Source organism: Trichechus manatus, unplaced genomic scaffold (genome assembly GCF_000243295.1).
Source record: "Trichechus manatus latirostris isolate Lorelei unplaced genomic scaffold, TriManLat1.0 scaffold00039, whole genome shotgun sequence".
NCBI classification, from domain to species: Eukaryota; Metazoa; Chordata; class Mammalia; order Sirenia; family Trichechidae; genus Trichechus; species Trichechus manatus.
Window position 1 is genome coordinate 12,290,388 of NW_004443975.1, and position 10,408 is coordinate 12,300,795.

At 48.9% G+C, this 10,408-nt stretch overlaps 1 protein-coding gene across 1 annotated transcript in view; it reads left to right on the plus strand.

Annotated features, from left to right (window-relative positions):
• The window catches only part of LOC101341649 (calpain-8), an 89,064-nt gene that overhangs the window by 78,003 nt on the left and 653 nt on the right, over positions 1 to 10,408 (plus strand). Inside the window, 6 exon segments of the mRNA XM_012555413.1 lie at positions 1,315 to 1,372; positions 3,606 to 3,670; positions 7,032 to 7,096; positions 7,523 to 7,605; positions 8,467 to 8,583; positions 9,318 to 9,376. Of these exon segments, the coding sequence (XP_012410867.1) occupies positions 1,315 to 1,372; positions 3,606 to 3,670; positions 7,032 to 7,096; positions 7,523 to 7,605; positions 8,467 to 8,583; positions 9,318 to 9,376 (447 nt within the window).

Below are 10,408 nucleotides of genomic sequence, written 5' to 3' on the forward strand. Positions count from 1 at the left end.
CCTCGTCAGGTCTTACAGAGGCCGACTACTCTGGGGCTCAGTGAAGCCAGCTGCCCTCCCAGGAGCCCCTGGGGGGTGCAAAGTCCTGGTGGTCCCTGGGTGGTGCAGACTGCTAACTAAAAGGCTGGAGGTTGGAGGCCACCCAGAGGTGCCTCGGAAGAAAGGCTTGGAGATCTACTTCTGAAAAATCAACCACTGAAAACCTGGTGGAGCACAGTTCTCCTCTGACACACGTGGGGTTGCCATGAGTCGGATCGACTCAACAGCTGCCGGTTTTTGGTTTTATCTGGCTGGTGGAGGACGAAAGCCTGAACATGGGGAGGAGCCGGGCTGCCCTGGATACAAACAGCGACACCACACTTCAAGAGGGGCGGTGACTTTGCTAAGGTCACACACTGAGTCAAGGATGGGGTCAACTTGGAACCCAGATCTGGGTCTGGCGCCCCTTCTCTGCACCTTGTTCGTCATCCTGCCTGAGGTCTGCCCTCCATCTGAGAGTTAGGGGACAGATCTTCCCTCTGGTTCAGTCTTTACCCCAAATGAATATGGGAAATTCTACTCCCCTAAGCCTCTGCTCTCAGTTTTAGGTGGGCTACCGCATGTAATAGCAGCTCCCAGAGGCAGGAACGTGGTGCAGTGGGGAAGGCTGGCACTTTGGGGTGAGAACGTCTTGGGACGAATCTCAGCACTGCCACTTGGTAGCTGTGAACCGCAAGCAATTACATCACATGTGAAAATGATAAATTATATCATGTATGTATACAGGGCTTAAAAAGCAAAACCAAACCCGTTGCTGTTGAGTCGATTGTGACTCATAGTGACGCTATAGGACAGAGTAGAACCGCCCCGTAGGGTTTCCAAGGAGCTGTTGTTGGATTCAAACTACTGACCTTTCGGTTAGCGGCCAAGCTCTTCACCGCTGTGCCACAACTCTAAGGTAGATGCGGAGCTGTTCTGAGGATTAAGCAGTGTCCACATAGGGCGGGTGGTCCGCGAGGGCTGGCTCCTGTTATGACCGCTCGCCAGATTGCGCTGTCTGTGTAAGCAGGCGCCGTGCAGGCGATCGAGGCCCTGACGTGGCAGCCTTCAGCTGCAGTGTGGAAGGTGCTCACGCCATTAACATGCACCTCCAGCCAGGCTGTCGGGGACCCCAGAGGAAAGAGGCATTTGCGTTTTTAATGAAAAAACACTGTGTTTTACGATCACAGTGTCCGTGGATCTGGTGTCTGACTGCAGGGGAGGCTCCATGTTTATTTGACGTCTTGAAACCCTTGTCAGGGCCTGACGTGACTTATATCCCGTTCCTCTTTCCAGGACTCGGAGATCAATGCCAGTGAGCTCAAGGCGGTTCTGAATGGGGTGTTTTCCAAACGTAAGTCCCCCCCTTGAGTGCTTTCAGAAAGTCCATAGGAACCTGAGAGAGAGGCTGGGCTCAGGGTAGGGGCAGGCTTTGGGCCCCAGAGTCAAAGAGACAGGGGCGTCTCAGGTGGAGAGGGGGCCTTGGACCAGTGGGGTTCCTATTCTATCCAGCCAGAGCAGAGCCGGGAGGCAGGGAGGCTGGAGAGGAGAAGGTGCCTGGCCAGCGGGGGTGGCGAGGGGTGATGCTGGCAGGCCAGCCTGGACTTGACAGCCTGCAGGACCGAGTGCCTGTGCTGTGAACGATATCACGTGCCCAGTCCTGGGGGGAAAAAGCAGGGCTGGGAGTGACTTAAGTGAAATTTTTTCACAGAATGAAGAACTTCGATACCGTGGAAAACCATGCAGATGAAGGGTCTTATTTTGTTGCACATCTTTGGGGGAAGGCGTGTGGAAGGGATGATTCTATTTTGACTCTGCCCCAGATTGTGCGTGATCCCCTCAGACTCACTGCAGACTTTAGCAAGCCTTGGGGGCTGTCAGAGGGTTAAAATGTGCCCAGGAAGAAAGGTCTGCCCTGCCCCGTCTGAAGCCCAGCCCCACAGGCGCTGGCATGGAGCTGGTTTCTTCTGGTCCAGGGATGGGCCAGGCCAAGTCTGCCGGCTGGCTGAGTGATGGGCTCCTGTACACCCGCTGCAGCAGGTCCTGGTGTGAGAATGCAGGAAACAGGTCTCAGCAGACGGCTGAGTGGGACCCCTCCTGGGGACGGGGTGGAGCAGCTCTCCAGGGCTCAGGCCCAGGCACTGGCTCAGGACCGCCTTCCCACCCTCTGCTCCAGCTCTTGCTCCTACCTTCCCCTTGGCTGACAGGAGCAGGGGGCGGAGGAGAGGGCTGCAGGGTCTTTGGCTCCTGCCTTGGCTCCCAGGTGTGAAGAAGCTGAGGGTGGAGGGCAGGCATGGCCGGAGCTTCAGGGAGACGCTCTGCCATTTAGCAAGTACTGATGAAAGCTCCATTGAAGAGGCTGTATGTCCGTTTGTGACACTGTGGTGGCTTGTGTGTTGGAAGCCATGCCACCAGTATTTCAAAGACCAGCAAGGTCATCTGTGGTGGACAGGTTTCAGTGGAGCTTCTAGACTAAGACAGACTAGGAAGAAAGGCCTGATGATCTACTCCCAAAAATTAGCCAATGAAAATCCTATGGATCACAACAGAGTATTGTCTCTGATATAGTGCTGGAAGATGAGCCCTAGGTTAGAAGGTACTCAAAATACACAGTGGCTGCAACAACGGCCGTGAGCATGACCATGGCACAGGACTGGGGCAGTGTCTCATTCTGTTATACATGGGGTTGTAGTGAGTCTACTCAATGACAGCGAACAACAGCAACGACAAGTCGTGGTCAAAAGCACAGGCTATGGAGGCAGATGGCCTGTGTTTAAATCAGGGCTTTGAACCCCTGCTGAGAATTCGCATGTCTAACAAGTTCCCGGGTGATGCTAATGCTGCTGGTTACAGACCAATTCTGAGAACCACTGGTAGAGCAGTGGTTCTCAGAATTTATTATACATAAGGATCACCTGGGGATCTTGTTAAAATGTAGATTCTAATTCAGTATATCTGGATTGGAAATGCAAATTCTCAGTCAGGGTTCGAACTGGAGCGAACTGATTCGAAGCCCTGGTTTAAATCCCAGCTCTGCCCCCTACTGGTTGTGTGAAGTTGAGTGAATTATTTAATCTCTCTGTACCCCAGTTTCCTTATCTATAAAATGGGGATAATGATAGTATCTACCACGGAGGTTATTTTGAGGAATAGATGCACAATGCTTAGAACAATACCTAGCTAATAGAAAGTTAGCTGTTTTATTAAGAACTTACCATATCCCAATCGCTGTGCTAAGAACTTCACTTACCTTATCTCGTTTAATCCCTAACCTGTCTTTGGGTCAAGTCTTATTTTTGCCACTTGCTGGAGGAGGAAACGGAAGGTCAGAGGTGTTATTAATTCGCCAAGGTCCCATGAGTAGCAGAGCCAAGAGTCAAACATGGACCCCCAATGCTGGTGCTCCTAACCACTCCACTGCACTGCCTCCAGGGGTCTGGGCAGTTCGGGGCATCTGCTGATGAACCCGCCACAGGGGAGAGCACGTTCAGTTCCACACTGCAGCTGGGATCTTTGGTGGTTTCCTACCATGGAGATCGTTCCCCTTGGTCCTGACTCCCACTCCTCTTTTCTATCTAAATATTTAGGAACAGACATAAAATTTGACGGATTCGACATCAACACTTGCAGGGAAATGACCAGCCTGTTGGATGTATCCTTTCAATGTACTTCCTTCCTGTGTTTAATGATTCCTCATCCTTTTCCAGTGAGGAGGAAGAGAAGGTAGACAGGAGAAAGGACGAGAAGGGAAATGAGCATTTATAGAGCATATGACAGGCATCATGCTGGAAGCTTTTACATATATGTATATTTATACATATTATATATGATATATATGACATGATATGTTCTCTATCATCTATTATCCATCCATCCATCCATCCATCCATCCATCCATCCATCCATTTATCTGTCTATTAGCTATGGTGAGCTACGGCTGCTAACCAAAAGGTCAGCAGTTTGAATCCACCAGCTGCTCCTTGGAAACTCTATGGAGCAGTTCTACTCTGTCCTATAGGATTACTATGAGTTGGAATCAACTTGCTGGCAACGGGTTTGATTTTTGGGTTTATCTATCGAAAATCTCATGTACGCACCTCAATAAGCTTGAGATTACCTACCTTTTACAGGTGAAGAAGCTGAGGTGTGTGATGTTTAAAGGACTTGTTTAAAATCATTTAATTTAGAGATAGCAACTATGTGGCCTTTGCGTCTCTTCTCCTCTCTCCACACTCTTTTAGGTTATCATGGCGGTGTTCCTTCCACTGAATTCCATTCCCATCCTCCACCCTCTAACCTCCCCTCCCATTCCTCCCCTGCTCTCCCCATCACTAGCTGGACTTTGTCTCAGAATTTTAACACAGCCCTCAGACAGCTACTACCAATAGTTTGAAATTATCGCATAAGATAAAGCCCATTAGCTCTCTCCGATCTAATGTAACCCTCATTTTATATTATCAAATGTGTAGGAGCTGCAGGAGGCTTGGAGAAGGTTAGGGCATTGCAGGCATGGGGGACAGCTTAAATGAAGGCACAGAGGTGAATGGTCGAAAATCACTTCCTTCAGCTTTGTCTAGGTCGGATCCTGGTAACCCATCTCCATAGTGCTGATCATGAATGGGATTTCTTTAAAAATTGGAAGATTGGAAGGTTCTCCTCAGTTCTTAGGCTTCATCCATGCTGAGCTGTGATGGCCATTTCTGCAGGATTCCTTAACTAACCTTGGTGCATGAGGAATTATTTTCATTTGCACGGGTTTATCATGTAGAGGGGTTCTAGGTATCCAGGCGTGAGCGTAGACTTCTGGTAGAGTTATCAGAAATGTAGAGATGGTGTTATCCTTGTGGTCAGAGCTTCAGGTGGCCTTTCCAGCCCTTTTAAGCTTCCACAGGCCTGTATGGTTAACAGTTTAATCTGTGGGCCAGCCAGGATTGTCAACTGTTGACCACCTTGCTACAAGTAGTTCCCTGATTTCTGAATTGTTTTCCTCAAGCCTTGCCTGTTGGCTTCAGTTTAGATCTGAACATTGTCTTGTAGCCACGCATTCACTGTTCCCAATGGTATTGTATGTCTCAGAACTCCAAGAGGACTGTGTCTCTCTTGGAGCGTTCTTGAGGAGCGTTCAGTTCCACCATTTAAGTGGCATGTGCAGTGGTTCTGAACCAGAGTTTCACTGCTGGAGACCCTGATTCTCTGGGTTTAGAACAGGGCCCAGTTCTTGGCAGGAAATTTCAGTGTGCATCTGGAATCGAGGGCCAGGGAAAGAGCTCTGGTGGCTCAGTGATTAAAGTGCTCAGCTGCTAACCGAAAGGTTGGCAGTTCAAACCCATCAGCCACTCCGCGAGAGAAAGACGTGGCAGTCTGCTTCCGTAAAGATTACAGCCTTGGAAACTCTATGGGGTAGTTCTGCTGTGTCCTACAGGGTCACTATGAGTTAGAACTGACTCAATGGCAATGGATTTGCTTTGTTTGGTTTGGTTGATACTCACGGTCAAGGGCTTTGGAACAGGTAAGGGTTCGATTCTAGCTCCACTGCTTACTAGGTGAGTAACCTTGGGGAAGTTACTAAATGCTCTCAGTCTCCGTCTCTTCTCCTGAAAGATAAGATCACAGTGTCTAGCTCATATGGTTACTGTGAGGATGAAGTGAGATACAGCATACAAAGTGCCAAACACTACAACGTACGCTACAGGCGTTAGCTCCCTTTGAATACTCCAATTCTGAGATACATTGGCTGAATTATTAGTAAGAGATTGAAAGCTGTGGGGCATCCTGTACTCAGTGTCCATCACAGATAGATGAACACAGACTTTCCTAAGGGAGGAGGAGGTTCACACTCTTGGGTGTAAACATGACTTTTTGTTTGGCTAGTTGAAGGGGGTACGAATGATGGTCGGTTTCATAATTTTAACATCAGCGCCGTAACTGGTGAGTACTGATTAGTTGTGACTGGTGAGAAAAGAGTAGAGTTTCAAACCGACTTAACTTGATGAGGGCAGGGGCAGTTCCGAACCAAATCTCTGTCATCTAGCACGGTGCTCAATAAATACTTACTTGTTGAAAATGTAAACATAATATGGGCACAGAGAATTCCACCCTTCCCTGCATTTTGGTTGTAGAGTGGCCTATGGGCCAGGTGTGCTGCTGGGGCTGTGTCCCAGCGCCCAGGAATGACTGTCAAGAGCCCCGGAGCTCTCTGCGTGCCATGCTGTCAAGCACATGTCGACTGTCATGACTGAGAACCCCAGTCCTGTGCCTCCTGATGACCTTTCTGATAATATTTTGGCATGCCAACCAACTTTAGTGATTTGAATTATCCATCACAGAGATTTAAATCTGGAATTGCTGGATGGTGCAAACGGTTTGCACTTGACTCTTACATAAAGGTTGATGGTTCAAAACTATACAGCAGCACTGCGGAAGAAAGCCTTGACGATCTGCTTCCATAAAGAGTACAGTCAAGAAAACCCTATGGAGCAGTTCTACTCTGTAACCCATGGGGTTGCCATGAGTTGGAATTGATGGCAACGGTTTTTTTTTTTTTTTTTGTAGTTCAACCCTCTCCATAACCTAGGATAATTAGGCTGTTAACCAAAAAAACAAAACAAAACTCATTGCCGTCAAATCGATTCTGACTCATATTGACCCTGTAGGACAGAGTAGAACTGCTCCATAGGGTTTCCAAGGAACAGCTGGTAGATCTGAACTGCTGACCTTTGGTTATTATCCATAGCACTTAACCACTATGCCACCAGGGTTTCCTCCAACTGTGTTAGGGGCTAATTAATGATGTGGCTCTGAGATCTGTTGGCTCAAGTCTTGCCCTTTGTTCCTCCCTCTGTGCCTGGCCCAAAAGGAAGGCCCCAGTGAGTGTTTAACTTTTTAATCGTTATTTAACTTTGTTTCCCACCAACCCATACCATCACCTGCTGCCCTGCTAACTGCAGGCACGGAGGATCATGAGAGAAAGACATCCATAAGATATGTAGAACGCTGGTCTTTAACATGCTCAGAGCAATGAGACAGGCACCCTGGGATTCGTGGAGTTCAAGATGCTCTGGCTGAAGATTCAGAAGTATCTGGGAACTATTCTCCCCTGCCGGGCCTCCTCTGGGTGCCAGCTTCTCTCCTCCGTTCTGTTTCCAGGCCCTCACCTCTCCCTGGCACTTGTTCCTGGTCTGTTTCAGACCCTAGTCTGACCAGATCCTTAACTATGGTCAAATCACCACAAAACCTGGACATATTGTTCAGGATGGAACAAGAGACAGTGAGAAAGCCGTGCATGTCAATTCCGGCACGGAAAGCTCCACCACTCAGAGGGCAGGAGAAGCCAGCCCTGGCCCTCAGCCCACATTCTTATCTTTGCTCTGAATTCTTCTTGGGAAGACTCAGTGGAGTCTCTTCTTTATGGTGTCCCTGGCCTTCCAAGAAAGAGTGGGGTGGAGGGGAGATGGTTCTGATAGGCCCATGAACGGCTCTTTCTACCTGGGCTTTCTTTTCTGCTTCAGGAGATTTACCAGGAAACTGACTATAACCACACTGGGACCATCCATGCCCACGAGATGAGGACCGCTCTCATGAAGGCAGGTGAGGACACGCCTCCAGACCAAGCCCTGGGAGCCAGTTTGCATGTTTTAAATGGTGATCCTTGTTAGGACATCTGCTAATGATCCTCAGTGGTAGTTATCCTGTTTGTATATCAGTGTGGTGACAAGGAGTTGTTGAGTATTTTCTGTATACAGGGAAAGTGAATGTTGCTGGATTCAGTATAGCATAACACTTTAGACTTTCTCTAAGAACCGTCTTGTTACTGGGAAGGTGACGGCCGTCACAGAGGGTGGGGCTGTGAAGGGGACAGGTTGGGGACTGGCCAGAGAGGCAGCCCCCTCACCTTCTCTGCCTTTTCTTGCCGTGGCTAATGTGACCCATAGTGTTATACTAGTGAGTTATATTTGTTATGGAGTCCTTGGGTGGCACAAACAGTTAAGCGCTCGATTACTAACTGAAAGGTTGGCAGTTCGAACCACCCAGAGATGACTTGGAAGAAAGGCTTGGCGATCTGCTTCCAGAAGGTCACAGCCTTGAAAACCCTGTGGAGCACAGTTCTACTCTGACACACGTGGGGTGGCCGTGAGTGGGAATCAACTCGATGGCAACTGCTTTTTTATATTTGTTATATTATACGATGAGTTAGTGTTGAAGCTCCAGGCCTGTCCTTAGGACCAGGGAAGAGGCTAATCCTGATGAGGGTTATCTACAAGGAGAACAACTGGATGACTGGACACCTTCTGGGGTCCCTCAGAGGAGGCGGAGTCAGGCCTGGTTTGCAAATTTATGCAGAACCACAGTGGACCCTCTGCACCGCCAGCCACTTGAGTTTTTATTGGAGATGGTGCTGAGTGTATCTCTTTCTGCTCCACCTGTGACCTAAGCCCCTCTGCTCCTCAGGTTTCACCCTCAACAACCAGGTGCAGCAGACCATCGCCACGCGGTATGCAAGCAGCAAACTCAGCATCGACTTTGAAGGCTTCGTTGCTTGCATGATCCGCCTGGAGAGCCTCTTCAGTGAGCCCCTCTCTCCTTTTGGTCTCTGTGGCACCCAGGGGGCAAGGGGAAGCAGAAACTGAAGGGCTTGAGGAAGTCCAGGCTGGCCAGACCCAAGGTCTTAAAAAGCTGCCATCCAGATTTTAGTGCACCTACTATGTGCAGACACTGGGCCAAGTTACTGTCCTTAAACAGCTTCTAGTGTCTATTCGCATTTATGCCTGCACGGGGGACTACTGAGGAGATGGGGAGGAGATGGGGGCCCCTACAGAAGGTAATAGGTGTTCCCCTGCTGCCTTGGGCCTTGGACTCGGGTTAAAGCGTCCTGTTAAGGGAGGGGGTTTGCCTTTCCCTGAGGGGTGAGAGGTGGTGAGTGCAAAGGGAAAGGTCAGGTGTCTAGAAAGAGGCTAAGGGACTGGATTACCCACAAAGGGGCACCCACAGTCCGTTCTTCCCCCCTCCCCAGCCCACTCCCCTCTAAGGAGTCTTAGGTTTCTGATACGAGCATCTGAGGGTGGAGGTGCTGACAATTAGATTTTTCCATCTGGGTGCTGGGTCTGGACTTAGCTTTTTGTGGTCCTTGGGGCTAGGTGGGAGCTGGCAGATGGGTGGGGGTGTGGGGGGATAGGTGGGGGTGTGGTGCAGAGCAAGGGGGAGGGTACCAGGCAGCGGTGGGGTGCGCAGAGGCAGCTTTCCGGCTGTTCCAAAGTCCAGGGAAATCCCCATCTAATTTCATTCCTTCTCTGGTGTTATAGAAATATTCAAACTTCTAGACAAGGACCAGAACGGCACCATTCAGCTCTCTCTGGCTGAGGTAAATGGCCTGAGGTTTGGTGAACTGCTTGCTCATGGTCCTTTGAAACTCTTGGACTGTATAGATGCTGAGTGGTGTTTATTTCTTCCTAGTGACCCGTGTAAATTCCATGGGAATACCATGCATGTTCTGTGGCAGGGATTGGGGGAAGGAATATGACCATCTGTTATGTAGTCTTGCAAACATTTTCATTTATTACTATTACTATTTGAAAGATAAGCTACAGCTATATTTCAACTCATTTCAAGGAGAGAAGCCCTCGTTGACTTGGGTGGAATTGTGGATGGTGGACACAATCCAAAGTGTCTGATTTCTAGGACCAAGTGTCTTAGATGGGTGTATAGAAGGACACTGGAAACAAGACATTAACTTGTGACAAGGCAGAGTGAAGATGCAAAATGAATGAGTGCTTTTACTGTGTACAAAGTCACATAAGGTCGTATGCAGGAAACATCATAGCACTTCCACGGGGGAAGGCTGCTGCCCTAGAAAGCAGAGACCTTTGTTGGCCTGAGAGGACGGCAGGAGGTGTGGAAATATGCTGAGGGCTTGGCCAGGAGGAAGGCATTGACCCTCGATCTGCATCTGAGGCAGTGGAACTAGAGGACCTGTTATTCCTGGCCCTGCCATGTCTGGGCCCCACGTTCTTTTCTTCTCTAAAAGGGAAATGTCATTGGCCCCTGTCCTGTGATCTAGGGAAGACTTTCCTAGAAGCATGTCTGTGGATTCCTACAGACGCCCAGACAATAGTGTTGAACCTAAAATTAAATATGTATATATATCTTGTACGTATGTATATGAGAATTGGTGGCGAAGTGGTTAAGAGCTCAGCTGCTAACCAAAAGGTCGGCGGTTAGAATCCACCAGCCACTCCTTGGAAACCCTATGGGGCAGTTCTACTCTGCACTGTAGGGTCTCTATGAGACAGAATCGACTGGATGGCAACAGGTTTGGTTTCTTTGTTTATAGGAATATATATATGTATGTGTGTGTATATATGTGTCTGTGTGTATCTCCTATATATGTATATAA